The sequence below is a fragment of the Pseudochaenichthys georgianus genome, chromosome 6 (assembly GCF_902827115.2).
Source record: "Pseudochaenichthys georgianus chromosome 6, fPseGeo1.2, whole genome shotgun sequence".
NCBI lineage: Eukaryota > Metazoa > Chordata > Actinopteri > Perciformes > Channichthyidae > Pseudochaenichthys > Pseudochaenichthys georgianus.
Window position 1 is genome coordinate 19,992,014 of NC_047508.1, and position 23,210 is coordinate 20,015,223.

The 23,210-nt window shown below is 44.0% G+C and overlaps 1 protein-coding gene across 1 annotated transcript in view; it reads left to right on the forward strand.

Annotated features, from left to right (window-relative positions):
- abtb2b (ankyrin repeat and BTB (POZ) domain containing 2b) overlaps positions 1-22,893 on the forward strand; it is a 42,801-nt gene extending 19,908 nt beyond the window's left edge. Inside the window, exons 2-17 of the mRNA XM_034085459.2 lie at positions 6,255-6,404; positions 10,782-10,992; positions 16,039-16,191; positions 17,062-17,227; positions 17,361-17,450; positions 17,544-17,645; positions 17,854-17,950; positions 18,736-18,871; positions 19,353-19,630; positions 19,714-19,892; positions 20,002-20,107; positions 20,457-20,559; positions 20,646-20,733; positions 20,879-20,947; positions 21,357-21,470; positions 21,726-22,893. Coding sequence (XP_033941350.1) covers positions 6,255-6,404; positions 10,782-10,992; positions 16,039-16,191; positions 17,062-17,227; positions 17,361-17,450; positions 17,544-17,645; positions 17,854-17,950; positions 18,736-18,871; positions 19,353-19,630; positions 19,714-19,892; positions 20,002-20,107; positions 20,457-20,559; positions 20,646-20,733; positions 20,879-20,947; positions 21,357-21,470; positions 21,726-21,959 — 2,276 coding nt within the window. The 3' untranslated portion in view covers positions 21,960-22,893. The remainder of the gene's footprint in view (positions 1-6,254; positions 6,405-10,781; positions 10,993-16,038; positions 16,192-17,061; positions 17,228-17,360; positions 17,451-17,543; positions 17,646-17,853; positions 17,951-18,735; positions 18,872-19,352; positions 19,631-19,713; positions 19,893-20,001; positions 20,108-20,456; positions 20,560-20,645; positions 20,734-20,878; positions 20,948-21,356; positions 21,471-21,725) is intronic.
- The last annotated feature ends 317 nt before the right edge of the window (positions 22,894-23,210 follow it).

The window sequence follows — 23,210 nt, forward strand, 5'->3', positions numbered from 1 at the left end:
AAGTAATGCCGTTTAAATCAGAAACATCTCGAATTGCTAGCTTGAGTATCCCAGTGAGGGGTCAAGTGTACTGTAAGCAGCTTTAGCTCATGAATGCTTCTCTGTCTATCCCTAAATCCACATCGGTAGATTGTATTTTGAAAGACACGCGTATATACTAACTCGTAGAATGAAATGATTATTTTTAGCCGAAATACTAATAGACCACTTTCTAAAAAGCCCCTCTGTCCCACTTGAATCTTGTTTAGATAAGGAATGTGATGAGGGTCCGCCAGAGCAAGCAAACATGGAGATATTTTTAACCCTATATGCTGAAACTCAGTTAGCACAACTGAATGAAGTGTATTCCTCTGGTTCTGCAGAGAGCCATACACATACAATAAAGTTCATTCATCAATCTCAGTGGTTTCCTCCCAGAAGTCATGCTCAGTGCCTACAAAAGAAAACCTTTATGGCACACACTCTCTGAGAAAGGGCCACAACATTGTGGAGTGTGTGGGGGTGAGGTTTGATGTGTGGAAAACAGGTGTGTTGGTGCTTTTGAGTGTGGAGAACAAGAGGCCAGGCCGGTGAGTGAAGGATCACATCTGGCCTTAGATTCCATGGACATGAGATGAGGCTTTTCTTTTGTTGTGTGAAATACTTTGTGAAAGACAGAGGAGATCAATATACTGTGGGGGGATACACACCCAGTCCTTCAACACACTGTACTATTGTGTGACTGTCCACCCTCCAGCCTCCACACAGGGAGCAGCGTGGAGCCTCCTGGCCCAGAATCAGAGCTCCTTTCTGGGCAGGGGAAGTGTCTTTGAAGCCCCCTTCCCCGACTCTCTGATCCATCCACCCTGTAATGAATGAGGAGGCTGTGAAAGGAGACAAGGCAGGTGCTCGTGTGTGTGTGTGTGTGTGTGTGTGTGTGTGTGTGTGTGTGTGTGTGTGTGTGTGTGTGTGTGTGTGTGTGTGTGTGTGTGTGTGTGTGTGTGTGTGTGTGTGTGTGTGTGTGTGTGTGTGTGTGTGTGTGTGTGTGTGTGTGTGTGTGTGTGTGTGTGTGTGTGTGTGTGTGTGTGTGTGTGTGTGTGTGTGTGTGTGACAGATTAATTTCAGCAGGGGCTAAGCTGATCATGTCCTTCTGTCTTTCACACACTCTACCGCAGACAAAACAAATCAGCACACAGACTAATTATGGTCCAGGAATGTGATGAAGGCTGAGCTGGTGGAAGCAGAGATGAAATAGCTCTGTGAATGAATGGCAACATACAGAGAGTATTTCAAGGTCCGGATCGCTCATCAGTAAACTATTTAAGGTTATATGCCCGTAGCTTTATGACCTTACTTATTGCAAGATATTTGTATGTGTTACCCCCTCATGTCCTAAAGTATTCTTCTACTATTAATGTAAGAACTCAACTTTGATACAAGTGTTTTGAATGTTAAATTCATTAAAAAATATGTACAATTTATGTTAATAGAAGCTTTGCATGGTGAACAGTGTCCTTAGCTGCTTCAGAAATGAACATCCCAAACGTTATACTGTGAGGTTTTGCCATGGTCTGAGCATTTGGAGCTGTTTTTTCTGGCTGCTTATTGAAGGTGAAACCCACATATCTTTCAAATATTTGCTGAAAAAGTATTCATGATGATAAGCAGTTATGTCCTCCAAAATCCTCCAAAGTCGTTTTTTACCCTAATTCTGCTACCAAGCCTGTGCGAAAGAACAAATGCTGCCATTAGAAGATAACGTGGGATATCAAAGGAGCCGTTAAGCGTTCGAGTCAAGGCCTGTGTGAAACATAATGTGTTCCATTAGTGTAGCTTTGTGTTCCTGGCCCATTCTAGCACCATGTCACAGTTAAACGTTTTATGATATCCAGACAATAGATTTTAATGTCATACGTCTCATAAAAGCTTCTAATTGAGAGTGACAGCCCACCGGGGCAAAGTTTCAAGAACTTTCAGCATAACAAAAAAAGTAGTTGTTGGACCTTGTTATGGCAGCGTGTCAAACATGATTGTGAGTGATTGGTCGGCTGAGCTAGGAGGAGTTGTTGTGGTTTTGAGAGATAGTTTGGATGGGACGGGGACCGCCGCAGGCTGGTGGTGAGTTTCAGCCGTGACTTGTAGCTAGGATTCCCACATGACATTCGTAGGGTGAACCTCACAACATAAAACCATAATGACCGCGAAAGAATGAATCCCTTGTGCCACTTGTCTTCCCCTTCCCCAGTCTCCGTTACATCCCTCCTCTGCATGACTCATCTGTCTTCCACCAAAGCTCCCTCTCCTCCTCTCAGCTTCGACTCGCATCCCCTCCTCTTTGTCTTATCCCTAACCTCTTCCATTGCCAGATTAAAATGATGCATATAGTGCTTGAGCTGCTTGTGATATTAGTGGTGGTGGTGGGCCAGGCCCTGGTTGGCTGGCGGACCTTCATCGGGCTCAGATGACGCAGGCTGGGGTTCAGCGGTGAAGCAAGCAGCGGGGTGGGACTGTGGGAACTACTGCGAGTGTGGTGGTGCGTGAATATTGCTGCAGCTTTAAAGGAACATGGGACAATCAAAAGAAAATATATTAACATTTCTTAAAATTACCCTTGTCTATGTCAGTTTTAGGCATGTTAAATATAGGCTAAAGATTATCCTGTAAAAGCAATAACACAACATGTCAAATAAACATAAAATCAAGGTCTTATTATGGATTTCAAGTATGATATTTTTTCAGGAGCTGGACATTTAAATAATTAATTGAACATTGTAGCCTAGTTGTCTTGTATTATTTAAAGTAGCAAATTGAGGGGGTTGTTTTTAATGGTTGCTGAACACATACTGTTTACCGGTTCATTATACTGGTTTAATTAGTCCTCCAGGTATTATTCCGTTTCTATTTTGAACCATCGAATTTGAAGACTGGAATAACTTCAGTGTGCCGTTCTTGGTGAAACACACTACAGTAAGTCAGTACATCTAAATACATGTGCACACTTTTGCTCAGTCCCATAGACACATAGTCTTGCACAGACCTTCATTTTGCCCACACGAAATATATAGATTTTTCCATAAACCCTCACCCACATGAATGGCAAAGAGTCTCTCAAAATGGGTCTTACACCTCAGGGGCCATGACTCTCTCTGACATGAGTTGGAATCAAGCCATTTCTGAATGAGGTATTCATTTACATGTCCCATACAGTAACACCTACTCTATTATGGAGGCCACTTTAGTTATGGTGGCCATAAAACAAGGTGGTGTGTGCACAGGAAGGCAGTTCAGGAGCACGCTAATTCAGTTAGCTAGGCGTCTCTTGAAAATACAACAATGGAAAAATGTCCACCTATTTTACTGAGAAAAGGACTTATTAGTCATTCATTGGGAGATGAGAGATCCTCACAAGGTCATATGAACATTCTAGAGCTCCACATGCTTCACCCCACATTTATTTGCAGTTATATCCAATTTAAGGAATGATTGACAATCTGCAAAAGCTTAGCCCTCATTATAATGACCAAAATACCTGAAGTGACACATCAAAGAGGTGCAAACACACTTTATATGCACACACACGGGTGTATGGGGATGTGTGTGTGTGTGTGTGTGTGAGGGAACAGGGATGCGTTGAAGCTTGTGTACGGTGTGGTTGTCTGACGCAAGTATGCTCTTTGTAGCAGCCGTACTCTGCTAGAGGCAGCCGTTTCCATTGTGTTGGAAGCAGGAGTCAGCACATATTATACAAGTCAGATGGTGCAGAGAAAGTACTGGAAAGGGGGGGGGGGGGGGGGGGTTACACTTTTTGTATGAGACCAAATTCCCTTTGGCAGCATAACTCTACTGGAGTCAACATATATTTAGTTATATCCTCATGTATGAAGTACTGCTGTTGAGTAAAGTGACTTTCTCCCTTGCTTTTGGGCTTTGCTTTTAGGAAGTCAACATATAATCATGTACCTCCAACTCTCTGCAATAATAACTCCCTTTCACTATGTATAGAGCATCTGATATACAGCCTGGATGATGTATACATCCAGCGCATGCCATATAGTCATAACGTACCTCTCCTTGTATTGTAAAATACTATGTGTGCTTTGTATACACCGTCAACACCATGTTGCATTTCACTCTGTGATGGTTCCTGCTGTGTGTTTTAAAGACAAGTGTATTTGCACAGTGATCTTATATTAGACAGAGCCCTCACTCTGCAGAATAGACTCATCAGTGTTTACCCGCAGATAAGACAGATCTCCGCACTCACTTATGACAACTGAAACCGCTCAATGCAACATCCAGCACACGTTGTGCAACAAGGCAGTCTATTAAGTGTCCAAACTGTGATGATAGCACACTAGCATAGCAAACCAGAAGCCATATGTCCTCTGTCTGCTTTGGCAGATCTGGAGGAGTTATAATGGTCACTCGCTGAGCTTTGTGTATACTTGTTAGTCAAAGTGTGGGCACACCTCTGATGCATACCTGGGAGACTCCCTGCAGCAGGTATTGCTTGAACCATTCTTAATCTTTGGCACAGACATGTTTACTGCAGTGCACGCACATTCAGCCATCGCACACACCGTTTACAGTGCAGAGTATGTATTGTCAGGAAATAAGTATTTCAGTTTACTGGTTCAAATGTTTTGCCCTTTGCCTAACTTCAGTCTGCTCATCATAAATGATTATCTTGTGCTGAAAAGAAGAGACTTTGGAGTTATATGATAGGAATGTGTCTCTACACATCATCTGTTACTCTTGTCAACGTCCCTCTCAGATTCCGATAGAGGACACCGCTTGTCGGAAGCACATGGGAATGTCATTTCAGGGATGGCAGTCTATCGTTTCCCTTGTGGGAGAGAAGGAAGAGTTTGAGATGATGAGGCTTTTCCTCAGGCTTTGTAAAACCTTCCACAATTCTTTTTTCTCTTAACCATTAATGTTTTTCGATCATCAGCCATCACCCACTCATTTCCCCTGGCTTGGCGGAGAGCTCTCTTCTCTTACTGAAGCCAACATAAAGGTTACCGCTCGGGCAGCTACGCAGTGCACAGTCACTAGCAACACGCTCTGCTTCTTAGACAACCACACATTGCTCCAGCCTGAGCTAATGAGGGTGTGGGAGCTAACAGCCAGCTGAGAGATACGAAGAGGCAGAACACACCGGCCTATGCTCTCGATTTCTATCCTTTTTATTTGGAAAACCAATGAGAAGAGAGTTACAGCAGTGACAGAGCAGGAGGACATATGGGTTATATAATAGCATGTTAGCGCTTTACCAGCAATACGTTTGACAAGCAGCCGTCGTGAGGAACAAAGAGCAGACCTGGTGTTTAACTGCAACATATTGTTATCCGTCTGTCGTCAGAATGTATGAAGAGTTATCCGATACAGATTTCCAAAGCTTCTCCCTAAAATATAGCATACAGTTTGTCTGGATGACAGGGTCTGCCAGAGGGCACAGATGTTGGTCTTTAATACAAATCTGAACTCAAAACAAAGTTCCTTTCTTTAAATCGTATTTAAAGTATCTTGAAGTGTTGTTATTCAGTGCATCAAACACTACATGTTGTTTACGGTACGTGTGAGCGAAGGTGTGGAAACACATTGCATATCCTCCTTCTTAACCACATGTGTTAGTTTCTTCATCAGTGTGTGTGTGTCAGTGTGTGTGTTTGTCTAAGTGTAATATAGGTCAGAGTAGGTCTGTAAGGGTCCTGGACTTCTGGTGGTCTTTGACCCTTTTAGAACTCTTGATTGATGACATCCAAAATATGAACCATTACCAAACCGTTGTTTACATTATCTTTAGCCATAATATTTATTCTGGAACTCTCTTCAGTTGAATAGTTCCTCCAGATATGACAAGTATGAATCAAGCATGTAGAGCGTGTGTTGTAAACCTAATGTTTATGGATTAAAGGGAAATGCATAATCTGGATTTCCAACTTGATTTTAGTCTGTGATATTCCTTTCTGTTGGCCCTGCCTGCTTGTGATGCAGTGTGCATTTGTTTTCTTTGCATTAGCGCTCGGTTTATTTCCCCAAACGTGTCGATAGCAAGGCTCGTGTTCCCTCGTGTGTTTATTTGCCCTCAGCGGTGTGGGGTTACATGTTACCAGGATTACAAATACACTATGTAAATACCAGCAGCAGTTGTTTTGGGACTTCTGCAGAAGCAGTGTGGATGGATGTTGCCGACAGTTATGCAGGCGTGTTAGCACCGCTCACAGAAGCATCGTATTAATCGCAAACGTTTCTGTTTGTTGTCTCTGTAGGTGTTCTGTCTCTCCCGGCCCACTTCAGTCCCTACACGGAGAACCATCAGACGTCGGCGGACAGCAGGGAGGATGCCTATGCCCAGCTGGAGCTGAGGACGCTGGAACAGTCCCTGCTGGCGACCTGTGTGGGCAGCATTTCTGAACTCAGTGAGTACACATAGCTCAGAGATGTGTGTGTGGTCCTGGTCCCACTTATTATCAGCAGATTATGTTCCTATCAAGTGTTTCATCTGTGAAATACCTCTGAGCTCTTTGAAGAAATCATAAAAAGTTAAGCTATTAAACATCTTATTATTACAGACAAGTAAACATTCCCAGAAATTGCCAAACTAATTGTATTTTTTAAAGACTTGATCGTCGTCTAAACACACATTGGAACTTTCACATTGTGAACTGCCTCTGGACGACAGATAGTGTGTTTTCACCCGAAAAGCCAAGCCAAGATAAAAGAATTGCGTTTTTTGTTTGTTCTGTCTGGTGATAAGCCCTCAGTGTGTGCCTTATTGCGAAAGTTATCTCATGCGTAGTCTTAGAAAATAACCAATGGAACAGTTTTGCTTTACACACAAGCTCTGGAGAGGAAAGTGATTGTGCCTGATTGTATTTTGTCTGTTTTTCTAAGCATTGTGTGTCACGGAACTATCTCAGTCAAGTTAGTCAACTGGAAAAAAAGATGTGCTGTATTTGTTTAAGTGATATATTTTGTTTGGTACACAGGGCCGCCTTAATGCACGGGCTGACCTGGGCTGAAGCCCAGGGGCCTACGGAGATCGGGGGCCTATCATGAGCCAATTAAAAAAAAAAAAAATTCAAATATATATTTTTTTTATTTCGGGTGTTTTTAATTTTTTTTTAAATAAACAAAATCTTGGCTTTCAGAATATGAAACTTTTATTTCCAAAATCACATGATAAATACATTTTTGAAGCTTGTAAAGGGAAGAAGACAGCTCTCCCTCGCCACTCTGCTGTTCCACAGCGCTGCTTCCCCTCCCCCCGCTGAAATTATTAATGTAAGGCGTATAGTAATCATAGATAACACGGCAGGGTTCGTTACAGTTTGTTTTCATCTGATCTCAATTAAACAAAGTCTTGGCTTTCAGAATATTAAACTTGTTTCGGCAAATTCAGATGATAAATACAACTTTGAAGTTTGTAACGGCATAATTACAAGCGGAGAACGGAGTAACTTGAAACAGCCGGTGTTTCTCGTGAGTGTTTTCCCCGGGAAACAAACACAATACACACAAACGCAAAAATACACAAACACACACACACTCGTAATCAGACCAGTAATCCAAACGAAAATATCTAATCTAATCTAATCAATCAGATCGATGGATTCCAGAGATTTTTCTCAAACATGATGACTCCGTAACTGTGTCAGTGGGCACCACTTAACAGCCAATCAGAATGAGAATATGCTTCACATGTGACTTATTCAAATTGCGAGTGATTGAGTGACAGATGAAGGTTGTTTAGGAGAAAAAGTTTGAGAAGAAAAAGTTTGAGAGTGGCGCTCGGGAAAGGAAATTGTTGAGGGAAAATAAGTTTGGAGACAAGCAGCTATTACAAAGCATGTCGAAGCTTACAGGTTATTTTAAACCTGTAGGCCAGGATGAGGAGGAAGGACAGATTAGTTCTGTACCGAGCGGCAGCGGTGCCGGCAGCGGTGCCTCGGAGCCAAGTAGGCCGTCTGGTTCTGATAGCGATGGAGTAGCGGGAGAGGAAAAACAGACAGGAGGGAGGGAGGGGAGGAGATGGAGAGGACGACAAGAGGACTTGCTACGTGGAGGGGAGCCAACGGCAACCGGACAGATACATGAGGGAGGCCCGATACGTCACTCATCTGGAGGAGAGGACCAGGCGCGCGTAGAGCAGAGTGGAGAAGTGCGATCACAGACCTGCAGAGGAAATGACTTTGATTTGTTGTTTAAATATGGGGCCTACAAAAACTATCAGCCCCAGGGCCTGATGGCAGGTTAAGGCGGGCCTGTTGGTACATGGTACTGGGTATTCCACAGAAGCTGTGAATGCCTCTCTGTTTTAAAGCTGCATTTTCAGTTTGATTTACACACTGTGTGATTGGTGTTAAATTCAAATATCTCTTTACAATTCTGAGACTTCACATAAGCATCTAGTCAGGGGAAGTCTACATGCTGAGAGGTGAAGGACCTCATTGGTACTTAATGCTGATGACCATGTTTCATACACATGGTTGGTAAACAGAGCGGCATGGAGACACACACAGTCGTACTGTACTGTACTGTACATCTGGTTTGTTTAGGCTCTGCTGGAGTTGGCAGATGATGGAGAGCTGGAGCCGGGTCATTAAAAAGTGAGAAAGAGAAGCAAAGTGAAGGGATGGAAGTAGGAAAGTTAAGGGATTAAGTGTAAGGATGGAGTCCATATTTGCCCAAGCAGGGATTCGGGGGTAAGGGGAAATGATGGAAAGGTGGAGAGGTGAAGAGTGAGGTTGTCAGTGCAGGGAGAGAGGAGGAGGCCTGGTGTAGTGTTGGTCAGAGTGAGGGCAAGTTTCCTTCTCCAAATGAACTAACACTCTGCCGTTTGTTCGTCCGGCACAAGGCCACGTTCATACACTGCCGTCGTTAGTGAGGCATTAAGAAAGTGTACACACACTCTCAAACACAGACACACTCTTTCTCTCCCTGGCTCAGTGGTCTCTTTGTGCCACATCTCTGTGGTGGTGTGAAGCTGGGCTGTACTGGGCAGGGCTGGCATCCTTCACACCTACCAACACACACAGGCATGTGTTCACAGATATGCATGCACACAACAAAAACACAGAGGATTAGGCCTTCTGATCTGAGCCAGGAGACCAGGCAGACAGAGGAGCATCTGTGCTAAACTGCTCAGGCTGTTGGATCTGTAGCCTGGACCTGGCCAGACGCACACAGCACACAGAAACATGATGGAACATGGGAGGGAGGGATGGTACTGGACAGCCAGGTAAATCCAAAATGGTTGGAAATGTAGTGTAAGCTGTAGACTGGCTCTGAATGTCCATACGCATTTGAGTGTTTAGCAGCGGCCTTTATTAGCTATGGGAAATGATGAGTATTTGACTTTCCAGTTAAGTAAAGAACATTTTAAAGATTTGGATTGGATTTACCAACAATTAAATGAGCTTTGTGCTAAAACCTGGGAAGCAAATTAGCAATCTGAGTCCAAATAAAATCAGTACATGTTTTTTACTGAATTGATTTACATTACAGTTGAAATCTTTGTTTGCTTTAAAACATTTTATTATCTTCCAACTTTGACCTAAGAGGCACTTTTAGTCAATATGTATTGAAAAAGCTGGCATGTCAAAGTTGATTGACTCCAAGGCTTTCACGAGGACTCCCAATATAAACTGTAATCTTAGAATGGAGTATTTCATATGCTTCTGACCCCTGGAGCTGGGTTTAGCCTCGGGGCACAATCAGTGCTGGAGAGCCGAGGAGAGGCTCTCCATCTTGGGCAAGAATTCCTAGGAGACCTCCTGGAGCGACTGCTGGTGGTGGTGAACACAAAGGAGGCCCTTCAGCTCGAAGTGGGGTCTTGCTTTGGGAGGGCCACCCTAATCTACCCCCCCCATCTCAAAGTACCCCAAACCCCTGAATATAGACACACACACACTCTCCAGCCTTGGCCCCCGGGCAGCCTCCCACTCTTGGTAATCTGGTTAGAAATTAACCCAGGGGCAATTATGCTAAATGAGCGTTACACGATCCCAAGTTCAACCTGGCCTCCCTCCCTACCGCTCCCTCTCTCTGCCCCTCCCCCACGTCCCCTCCCTGTGACAGCTGATATTTAGTCTTTCCTCTATACTCCTGCTATGACCCCATACTCATGCAGTAGGATGTTATCTCCCTGCAGCCATACTCCCTCTTTTCTGTGTTGTGTGCATTACAGTAGGTTTCTATGTGAAACCACACATCCAGTGATCTGAATTGGCCTTTATCCAAGTGCGCATGGCTGTCTACTTAGCTCACTGTGTGGGTGGATGCCTTTTCTGATAAACTGCACATTCCTCATGTCTTTATCTCAGCACAGCAGTGTTTTTTCACACGTCATTATTTGCAACGTTTTATACTAGACTTAAGCCCATATATTAACCTTGTAGTTGTCATGTGACTGACGCCCAGCTTTCCATGCTGAGTGCACTGATTTAAATACATTCATAGAGACACAGTTGATCGGTTCATTAGCACCTGTGATCAACTGTCTGTTAGCCCATTAGCTCCTTCAATGATTACGGATGAATGGCTGTTTAGATGGACGTCTGGCGGGGCTCACTGATAATGACAACGGCAAGTACCACTAGAGACTCGGAGCAATGGTAATCAGAGTAAAGGAGGGTTGATTGTAAGTGGTTTAGGAAAAGCGGAAATCCATCCAATTCTATTAGGAGCCAACAAGAAAGAAATGTGTTCATTATGTGTATTTATTTGGTATTTCCTAGAACCAATCTCTACTTAAGCATCTGACTCTGACCCGTCTGTTGCTTCCTGTGTTCCAGGTGACTTGGTGTCCCGTGCCATGCACCACATGCAGCGTCTGAGCTCGGTGCGCCCAGGACAGAGCCCAGCCCGACACGCCCGTCCCCAGCAGCCCGTGTCCTGGTCGCCGGACGCCCTCCACACCCTTTACTACTTCCTGCGCTGCCCACAAATGGAGTCCATGGAGAATCCAAATTTAGACCCCCCACGCATGGCACTCAGCAAAGAGAGGTAGGAGTCATGCATGGGCGGACACAAGCGTTTTCAATGCTCACCAAAGTCTACCACAGTTAGTGAAATAACAGATCTAATCTTAGACAATTTTGTAGTATTATTTCATCTTCTGTCATGCATATAATGCTTTGTTCTCCATATTACATCTGGGATTATCCAATATTGGATTTGGTTGACAGAAATGTTATCAATGGCACCATTCTACCCATGCAAATACACAAACACCCCCTCAGACATTAACACACAGGTTCTAATCAAGTGAACAGCTTTTCACAGACCATCTTTCCTCCTGATTCCGTTGCTCCTAGTCATTGAAGTGTTAGTTAATTAGAGGTGACGAAGGACTCCAGGTGTTAATGTTAGTCTGAAAGAAGGGTTCATCGCACCTTCAGAATGTAAATTAGGCTGAAGACTAGTGATTTAAGGCTTTTTGAAGAGTTGCTAATGGTCTCTAATTCGATAAGGGTCTCCTCAGATCTTCCTTGGCGTGCCTTTGTAAAACAATTACGTTAATTATTGTCTTTTTCCGGTCCTGAGAAAAGTGGTTGAAAATATTTGGACAGCCTGAAGACACAAGTAGCAAGTCACAATTACATTTGATCCAGACGATTTACTTTTATCAGAATACCTCATCATTTTGGCTTTATTCTGGGAAAGTGTGTTTAATGTTATTGGGTTTCCACATAAAGCCAGGAGTATCTCAACTGAGTCAAATCTCTTTTCTTCCCAAATTAACTGATAAGAACGTGGGTTGTATAACAATACACAAGTAATGGATATATTCAGCAGCTGTTGAAATAAAACCAACACATTATCGGCCGTCAGGTAAGTTAACATTATTAGTTACAATTATGTGTATGAGAAAGGTACTTCCAGTCTGCCCTCACATCTGTCTCTCCTTCCGGAGTAACCATATGTTAAAAATGTCAGAGGAAAGTGCTCCTCTATGTGTAAAGGTTAATTACACTTCTTTGAAGGATGTATGGAGAGCCGTCTAAAGGTAGCTCAAGCATACAAATGGGATGCAGCTCTTACTTTTTCTTCAACCAATGTTTCAACGTCTCTAAATTCATGTGTTTTTTTGTTTATTTTAAAGGTATTACAAAAGCGATATCATCAAACTTCCTTAAAAAGTTTACAGAAGGAAATCAGTAAAATGTCTTTCTCACACACGTGTATGCACTCAAAGCCAGCTGGCTTCTATACATTTAATAATGTACAAACACAGTGTGAGTGAGCAAAGAAAGGTGGGCTCCTCATTAGCATCAAAGAGAACCAAACAGAACATACACACCTCTCTTTACCCCATCCTGGCTGTTTCGCCCAAGTCGTCATATGTTTTAATGTTGGGTGTATATCAGCCTAGTTTATGTGAGCAGGATGACATGATTTAGCATCATGCTATACTGTATACTTTGAAACATCTGTGACTTTATGTTTTTCTTTCAAGACATCCACCTATGTGCCCACATGCTTCTCTGTGCGACCATGTGTGGTGTCTGTTAGCATCAGCATGTGTGACAGACTCAGGTGATAGACTAAAGCAGTGCAAAGCTGGTAGTGATTACAACACGAACGCCTGGTAATAATACAGACCGCTCTCCTACACCAGGCCTCTCAATCGCTCTGGCTCACCCTCTGTTCAAAACTTTATACAATCTTTGGTGGAAACCCAAAACCACCAAATCTGTGTGGGCCACAACATGTTAGGGAGCCTGGTGAGAACCGTGTTGCAGAGTCCTCGAGACCAAGAGAGACGCCCTTTATATCATTATCCTTTAAATCCTGGTGCTTAGTTATTACAGATTATGTTTTATTGGAGATTAAATGGCACAAAGTGTCAGAGCCAAACACCAGTGTCTGTTTATCTACTTATTTTTGCTTGTTCACACCCCTTTTTAAATCAGAATGTAGAAAAAAACCACTTTATTTGTGCTGAAAGTTATTAAAAAAATCTATTTATTGCTAGAATTACTCCAAAAACAAGCATTTACAAACCCTCTGCCTCCCTCGGCGGATGGAAGGGAACACTAATGGATAGATGTGTTTCTCTGATAAGAAGTAGCCAGCGGTGCTTAAGTCTAACCACAGATACATCAGATATAGTTACACTCCCCCTTATGGAGCCTTTATGAGAGTAATCTGACTCTGGATCAGTGGTTAACCTTGCCCCTCTGCAGCGCATGATAGGGTCTGCTTTGAGACCTGATTGAAGTTTCTTACAACATGGACTCCATCACTGTGGCTCCACGATAATGAACATACAGGCAAGTACAGCATGTATGTCCTGGGAAGAAAAGTCTTCGCTTTTCATGTTGGACAGGTTAGAGTTCAAACACACCTGACCACAATTTGAGGCGACTATCAGTTCATGCGCAGCCAGGTGGTGCGGACAAGGGCGCCATCAATCACAGCTTTATAAGTGCATGTGTGTGTGAACATGTGTGGGAGAGTGTATGTACGTGGCTCTACATCCCGGTGCTCTCAGTGTGGAGCCGTAGCATGTCGGGTCAGCAGGCTAGCCAGAAGTGCTATCTAGTTTCAGTGTTAACAGGAGGCTTGGCTTTGATGTTGCACCGAGTCTCACATGAAGCTACAGTTTGTGTTTCAAGCTGAGGGGCATAACCTAGACACAGGGGTCGGCCAGGGGAAGTTTAGATAGAGGGAGAAGGGTTTGAGGAAAAAAGCAGGGATGAATAATTGTTAGAGAGGAGTCGGAGCTGTGGGTAAAGGTACAGACATGCTCCATCTGTCCGCAGTCACGGGCCACTGGTAAAGGTCTGCACACACATATGGCCTTAGCTGATTTGTGTATATCCTCTACACCCCAACCCCCACCCACCACACTTAAACAACATTAAAGGTTAATTAAGGTAAAAAACCGGCAGCTGAAAGTATTCTATTGGAAAACCACTGTTCCTGGCCATAAAAGAAAAACACTTCCCGCTTCAGTATGCAGAGACAGTGTTTTGCTCACTAAAACAGAGGCTGTGTAATGCTGATTGATGAAGTGAAAGACAGAAAAAATCTCTCCGATGGATCAATAAGCGTTAAAAGCTTCATACGGTTGATTGGAGCAGCTTTAGCTCTGGATTAGTGCCAGTGCCTTGGAGCAAGCATGCAGTAAAGTAGCAGGGCGGCGGCCTCGTGGCATTCACAGAGACAGACGCACATGCACCAATGCACAAACCAAAAGAACAGACTCACACGGTCCAATGTGTGTAGAGTGAAGCCCATTAACAGAAGAATAACATTGATTCTCAAACCCTCTGCCCTTCCTCACCTCAGAAGCAGGACTTTCGTATCACTCTACACCCGCAGCACCGTCTCCAAACTGCCACCCAACCCCCCCTTCATTATGACATACCCCACCTGCCTCCCAGCCGTTTTCCCAAACACTCAAACCCTCCTTATATGCACCTATCCGACCCATTGAACCTCCCCCTCCTCCTTCATCCCATCAGTCCTTGTCTGATAGTGAACTCTCACACCAGGGTGACAGTGGTGTCCCTCCTTCCTCCTGACTGATCACCGATAAAGTACTGAAGCAAAACCTGACAGAATGGCTAGAGAGATCAAATAGACGGCAACAGGAGACAGCGGGGTATCTACGGGCTCCTTAATGTCTGAACAACTCAGATAAGAATGAAAGTTATTATTGTCAGGCCTTCATTATAAAAAATCTTATCTTCACTCTTTGAAACCTACAGATAAAATGGTGACTTTATATTATACATTATTAACAAGGCACTGATGAATGATAAAGAATGGTGTTGTACAGAAGGAGATACAAAACAGAAGGTAGCCGCTGGAAGAAAACCCAGTGAGGAGAATACACGGCACTGCAGGGCTCCCAGTGCTCATTAACAGGAACTACATCCCTATAGCATGCACATGACGGAGCTATATGCGTGTATACTGTATCTGTGTTCATTATGCAGTGTAGTGTTTGCATCTCCTTAGAACAAAGGTGAAGCCGCCGCTAAGAATAACATCACAGCAGGAGAAAAGGCTGCTTCGTGACTCGTGATAACACAGAGGCGGTGTTCAAACAATGATTAGCATACTATGGTTGAGGCTCCATCGGATCAAAAGCAGAGCAACACTAACGTGGCATTGTTCGTGGGCACATATGGGGAGAGAAAGGCACATAGACGGGGATTAATACCAGACAACAGGCTGGATGTGGCGTTTCAGATAGCCACATCAACAGTGGTCTCTGAAGAGTTTAAAATAAGAGTTGAAAGACGTGGACAATGAAGAAAGAAAGAGAAGAGGGCAATCCCAAAGTCACGTTCACAAATACCACACCAGACATAATGTCTCTTTTATCGCTCCGCTTTTGTTCCACTGCTTCTTCTCGATTAATATATTTGTCTCTCGTTCCCTCACGCTCGGTCAATCCTGTCTATCATTTCTATTTTCATCTATTCCTTCCCTTTTTAGCTTCACTGTGTTATTTCTTTCCTAGAAAACAATGCTGCACGTTTTATTCATCTCCCTTAGGTGTTTCATTTTGCTACAGCTGGTTTAAAAATAGGCTGATTATTCGGAAGCTGCTGCAGTATTGTTTTTATCAAACCGCAGAACGATGAAGTCATTGTTCTGTGATCTTCTGCCCATCACAGCTCACAGACCGAGACAACTCATGTTGAAATTCACCACCTGGCAACTAACATAAACACTGATTAGTCATATATGTATACATACACACATCTGGTATTTGAGTGTCTGCTTGCACGTACGATGAGGATAACGCGGTTCTAGTATATAGTTTGTAAAAGTCGGCATATGTGTGTGGTTAGTAGAGGTGAGGTGCTCGGTCTGTTTCATATGACTCAGAATGAGGGGAAGCACGGCCAGACAGACACATGTCATCTGGTTGATGACAGTTTATGAGATCTCTCTCAACTGGACTGAATCACGAGTGAGGACATCTCCCAGGCAGACGTTCTCTAAACTACTCCTACATTAAACCTGAATACATTTCTTTGTCCCAAGCATATAGCTAGACCAATAACAATGTGTACGTTCCTTTAACAGGCCGTTCCTGCTGCTGCCTCCTCTGATGGAGTGGATGAGAGTCGCCATAGTTCATGCTGAGCATCGCAAGAGTCTATTGGTGGACAGCGATGATGTCAGACAGACTGCCAGGCTACTCCTTCCAGGACTGGACTGTGAACCAAGACAGCTGAAGTAAATATGAACACACACACACACACACACACACACACACACACACACACACACACACACACACACACACACACACACACACACACACACACACACACACACACACACACACACACACACACACACACACACACACACACACACACACACACACCATGTATACATCACTTCAGGGGACATTACATTGACTTACATGCATTTCCTGGAGTCTTATCCTAACCCTAACCCTAAACCTAACCAAGTCGTCACCCTACAATTAATGATTCCCCTTATGGGGACCTCCAATTTGTCCCCATAAGGGAGGCGAGTCCCCACACGTGACTGTGTAAACAGATGTAGGTCCCCACAAATATAGTAATGCTAGGACACACACACACACACACACACACACACACACACACACACACACACACACACACACACACACACACACACACACACACACACACACACACACACACACACACACACACACACACACACACACACACACACACACACACACACACACACACACACACACACACACACACACACACCTATGTTCACCTGTGATCAAAATAACAAACTGTATTTTCCCACAAATGTAGACAATATCTAATTTTAGTGGAGTCTCATGTCTTCTGCACTGAAGGCTTGTCATTTAATTGGTTCTCGCTAAAAAATAATTACACGCATAATACAGTAGAGTAATGGCTGTGCGCTGCCTGCAATGTGGCTCTTCATGAAGTGTACAACTAAAGAGAACTATCTGCTGGCTCTCAATGACTTGTCTTATCTTTCCGAGTTGCATCTTCTCAGCCTCACTTAGTTACCTCTCCCAAATGGAATGGTATACTTACACCATCCTTGTTTCTATCTCTCTCTTAGACCTGAGTGTTGCTTTAGCTCCTTCAAGCGTCTGGACTCCAAGGCCGCCACGGACAAGTTCCACCTGGACCTGGGTTTTCGGATGCTCAACTGTGGACGCACAGATCTCATTGGCCAAGCTATCGATCTGCTGGGGCCTGATGGGGTCAACAGCATGGACGACCAGGTACTGGCTCTGTGTTTGTATACAGGGTATACATGCCTCTGGATGTATAATGGTTGTAGAGAAATACTGCAGCATTAACCAGACATACTCACAGTTCTCCTATTTCATGAGTGCATTGCCCCTCTTCCCTCAGGGCATGACCCCTCTGATGTATGCCTGCGCAGCTGGAGACGAGGCCTTAGTCCAGATGTTGATCGATGCCGGGGCAAACCTTGACGTGGCGGTAAATATACTTGAACATATGGACACATTAGATGTTCCCATAACATTCTACATTTGCGAGTATGATCTTGATGATCTGTCCTGTGCCTGCCAGGTTCCACCATGCTCCCCGAAGCACCCCTCTGTGCATCCTGACAGTCGGCACTGGGCAGCCCTCACCTTCGCTGTGCTGCATGGACACATCTCTGTAGTGCAGGTTAGAAACACATACGACGTTTAACTGCAACCCTTTATTCAACGCGCTGCATTCATGGGGTGTGTTCTTCCTGTTGCTGATATAACTGTGGATGTCATGTTGTACTTTTCAAAGTTGAGTGACAAATGTAAGGCCAGAGGTCAGTCCATAAATGAGTAACAAGATGTCAAACAATGCTCCGTATAACAGATGTTGTGTGTATCTCCAGCTCCTGTTGGACGCAGGGGCCAACGTGGAAGGGGCCGCAGTCCGCAATGGCCAGGAGAGCACAGCAGACAACCCATTGCAGCTGGCTTCAGCAGCAGGTGGGCAACACACACACGTGTACACACACAAACACAAAGCACAGCTGATGTCAGTGTAGTCCCACTTATAGACGGCCTGAGTTCCGATGTGGTTCATGGTACCTAAATGACTACTTACTGCTAAAGTACATAGGCAGGATGTTTCTAGGACGGAGACACAAAGCCATGCATGAATGAGCCGCTGTTGTAACTTTCTTTAAAGCATGTAATAATACCTCTCTCCGTGATCAGTCATAAATACAATACTGTGCCAGTTTCCCAAAAGACCACCAAGAGCAGCACAGGATTCGGTTGTGACAAATGAGCTGGAGGAGTGAGGAAATGAGAGGGTGACTACAGGCAGAGGGAGAGCAGCCTGTGGTGGTTTCGAAGCCTCCGGGCAGCATTCCTCTGTGGGATCATGGAGAAGCCACACATAGCTGTAGTAAACTAGACACATGCACTACACAGCAGCCATGACAGTGTGTAAATAAGGCCTTATATGAACGTGTTTGCTTGTTTGAAAATCTTAAATAAGCTATGATGAAGCTTAATATCTCCCTGCGGTCAAATGTAATAAAGCCACAACGAATACATCTGCAGTGTCGGGGCACTATTGCATTATAAATAAAGCTTTAGAAACATACTTTTAAAATGAAAGCATAAAACATGTTTACAGTTATTGGGTGATATGTTAACTATTTAGCCATGTAGACTGCACTAGTGGGAAAGAGCTAAACCATCCCCCACATAGAGGTGCTTAAGATCTGTATCGGTATGTAATTGACTGTTTATGTGCTTCCCAGGAAACTACGAGATGGTGAGTTTGCTCCTGGCACGAGGCGCTGATCCCTTATCAAAGACCCATGATGGGAATGCCCTCACGTCGTCGCTCTATGAAGACATGAACTGCTTCAGTCATGCTGCCTCACACGGACACAGGTATGTGTCTCTCAATCTGATCCGAGTACAGCGTGTTCACAGATGCTGCTGGAAGTCTGTGAAAAACCGCCAGAGAAGAAAGTCATGTATAAATCACGATCACTTTGTCAGCACTCTTTCATACTTGACCCCGAGTTTCCATACGAGCTTCATGGAGAGATACATCCCTTTTATCATGGCACTGAGATGGAAGATCTTAAAACTACCGCACTATAAATTCAGTGCCCCCTCTATTCAGTCCACCCGTCTCTAAACACCAACTGGAGGCTAACCCTCTCCACCTGTTCGCTGTGTGTCTGTGTGACACAGTGTAGACTCAACACTTCACATTCCACTGGGAGGGTGACAGATGATGTAATCAGAGAGGAGGGTGCAGGTCACAGGAATGGATGTATGTGTTGCAGTTCTGACAGATATTAATGTTTTCTCGCCTTCTTCCCTCTCTCTTCCCCCTCTTCTTCCTCCCCATTTATCTTGTCAGGAACGTGCTGAGAAAGCTACTGACTCAGCCCCAGCAAGTCAAAGAGGATGTCCTGTCCCTGGAGGAGATCTTAGCTGAGGGGGTGGAGGGCGAGGACGCCGGGATCTGCCCTTTCCTCCCTCTCTCCCCCCTCCCCACCCCTTCCTCTGGCCCCGGGGCCCTGCCTGAAGGAGGCATAGCGAGGCTCTGCAAGGCCAGGATGAAGGCTCTGCAGGAGGCCAGCTACTACAGTGCGGAGCACGGCTACCTGGACGTCACCATGGAGCTACGAGCTATGGGTAACTATCACTTCTCAGAAAGAAGACTTCCTTAGGATTTGAATTGAGGCTTACCCTGAATCTAAAACCTTCTTTTTACCCAGGTGTACCATGGAAGCTGCACGTGTGGCTGGAGTCTCTGCGCTGTGCCACGCAGCAGTCCAGGGCGGGAGTCACCCTGTCCCTCCTCAGAGAGTTCACCACCATCAGAGAGGAGGACTACTGCACCGAGCTAGTCACCCTCGGCCTGCCCCTGATGTTCCATATCGTACGCACCACCAAGGTATCATCAAACCTTACTGTCTGCTAGTTTCCCTCCTTTTGTCATGTGCTGGATGCTAGTCTGTATGTGAGATATAACGCCTCCTCCCTGTTGTTCCCTTCTACTCCAGAATGATGCCATCATACAGCAGTTGGGGACTATTTTTAGTCACTGCTTTGGCCCCGCCCCCCTTCCAGCCATCCCTGGGATGAAGGCAACTCTTTCTGCACAGTTGGGTAAGGATTTAAGGTTTATTTTTGTATAGGAACACCAATAACAGCTTCATTTTCCCTTTTTTACTAACCTACCCTTTATTAATGAGTTTTATGTCCTTTATAACTATGTTGCATTGTTGGAGGGGCTCGGGACTTCCATTTCTACCCTGTAGCTACTGTGCATATGACATTAAAGCCTTTGAATCTATTTGGATGTTTTTTTAAAAATCGCAAAAATAGCGAACAAATTCCCAACCACAACAATTTAGCTTTAAAATAACATTAAAGAATGAATCGGTTATCAAAATATTCGGAATCCCTTAAAAGCTGTCCTGTGAATGTAGTTGTAAGAAGTTGTGTTTTCTTACAGACCCTCACTTCCTGAACAACCAGGAGATGTCAGATGTGACGTTTGTGGTGGAAGGGAAACCGTTCTACGCACACAAAGTGCTGCTGATCACGGCGTCAGACCGGTGAGTGCAGCCATTCAAACCCCAATGCTCATTAGAATCATCGTTCTGAATCGTTTGACAAATACTTTTGTTTTGGTGTTCTTTAGATTCAAGTCTCTGCTGGCATGCTCCGGAGCAGAAGGAAGCGGCAACAAGGCGATTGAGATCAGTGACATCAAGTACAGAATCTTCCAGGTAACAAATCTATTCTTTGCTTCAAATACTTTGCTTTATCGTTTGATGCAATGTTTCAAGAGGGATTGAATCAACTGGAGACAGATGTTCTGCAGTCTGCATGCAATATGTTAAACTACAGTACTGACCTTTGACCACTCCACAGATGATGATGTCCTACCTGTACTGTGGAGGAACAGAGTCGCTCAGAACTAACGTGCCTGACTTGCTGGAGGTGAGAATCACTCAAACTCATCCATCTGGGTAGTTGTGTAAAACAGTATACTAGTTTATAAGTATTACATTTAAAATCAAATGTATTTAATTAAATACTTTTAAAAATGTTAGATTGTATTGTGAAGCTGCCTGCATGCACAGCAAAATTGTCGACTGACGGTCAAAGTGAAAGCAGTAAAATGCAGCCACCGTTTGAAAATCATACTACTTCAAGTTGATACTGGAGACTTATCATTCAGTGTTAATGTTTCTCTACGTATCTACAAAACAGTTAGTCAGCAAATGACTCATAGCTCATACAGTGATAGCTCAATGTAACAGAAGTGTCCTTCAATGTTGTATCCACACGTTGGAAACCTGTATGACTGAATGGAGGATAACACATTGGCTTGTGATTCCTCCTGCAGTTGTTGTCAGCTGCTAGTCTGTTCCAGCTGCGCGTGCTTCAAAGACACTGTGAACTCCTGTGCTCTCGGCTCTGCACGTTGGATAATGCAGTCAGCATCTACAGGACAGCCAAGGTAACACGCACGCACACACACACACACACACACACACACACACAGAAGCCTGGATCATATTGTTCTGTAGCTGTGACAATAGCAAGCTTTAGAGCGAGAGAAACATGTTAAAATGAAGAAAGATCTTGCCTGAAAACAAGCCTTTCTTCTTAAAACCATTCAACATCAACTGGATGATACACATGACTGCACACTTACATGATAGATGTCCTCCATGTGACACTTTCTAATAAAACATCCCTTTCTCTTCCCCAGGCCCATGGCTCAGTGGAGCTGAGCTCATTCTGTGAAGGTTACTTCTTGCAGCAGATGCCTGCTCTACTGGAGAGAGAGGGCTTCAGGACCCTGCTGCTGGGACCCCCCTCGGCCCGACAGGGGAACAACTCCATCTCCACGCTGGCTCACAGCCGGGGAGAGTCGCCTCTGGAGGAGCTGGAGGCGACCCTTTCCCAACGACTACGCTCTCTCTGCGTCACCTCCCGAGTCTGAGTCTGCAGAAATAAGAATGTGGCGTTCGAAGCGGAGGTTTCATTTCATCAGTGATACAGGATCAGCTCTGAAGACAGACTAAATAGTTTATTACAGATGTTCTTTTAGTAACGCCTGTTCCTATCACTAATAACAAGCTGGTTCCACAGTGCTTTGACTTTGGGATACAGATCTCTATGGACAGTTTAGCATTTTCACATTTTGTACCAAGCACTCCATTTTGACATTTTTTGCAGAGTACAGCATTAATGAAGAAGAAAATTGGACAATGTGATGCTTTTTCTCCAAGGCTCGGGAAGCTTAAATGGAGAAGCAACAGATGGATGCAACACGTGGGAACTCTGAATAATAAAACACTGCTGCCCTCTACTGGACAAAACTGGCAAAAATAGAGTTGCCCTGGAGGATTGGGATCACGTTTCCCTCCTGGTTCGGACTGAAGCTGGAAAGTGACAATAGATTGAATCATGGGAGGCAGCCATGCTGGACTTTTGGCTTTATCCCGTTCAAACTAATAATGCAGAGTGGGCGGACAGAGGTAGACTCAGTTCCTCTGGTATTGATGTGTACTTTGGATTAACAAATGTACTTTTTATGTAACTATGTTTTTTATTTTTAAAAAGTATTGCCGGAGAATCAAAACACTTACTGAAGAGTGGGATGGACATTTTCTATTTAAGGAGAACAAAAAGATGTGAGAGTATTTAACGGGGTGTTCCCTTTTTATTTTGTTTTTTAATCCAAGCAAATTATTAATATTATTGATACAAAAAAGGTTTTTGTGTAACTGTTTTTCCAGGTACACTCTTAACAGTAAATGAAGCTTGTGCAAGCTGAGGTTTAATGCTTCTAGGTACAGCAGCAGAGTCCATCGTGGGATTTGGAATACAAACATGTTTGAATGCTGAGTATTGTAATAAACCTAGTAAACAAGCTTTGTAGGTTTGTGTGGATTTGTGTAGACTTACCTAAAATCCAGGATCTGATACTTGAACACATCTAAAACATGAAAGTCATTACAAGTGCTATAGAAAATAAAGCAAAAATACATTCTTACAGCAAACACTGGTAAGGTAAAGTAAAAAAACATTTTACAGGGATTCAAAATGCACATTTTAAATTCATTTTAAGATTGGCATAGTTTCAGTTGTTTGAGAAAAACACTAATCATAAACACCGAGCATACATTAACAGGCACGAACAAAGGAAAACAAACACACCATAACTTAATGAGTTTATTTGTTTCAGCAC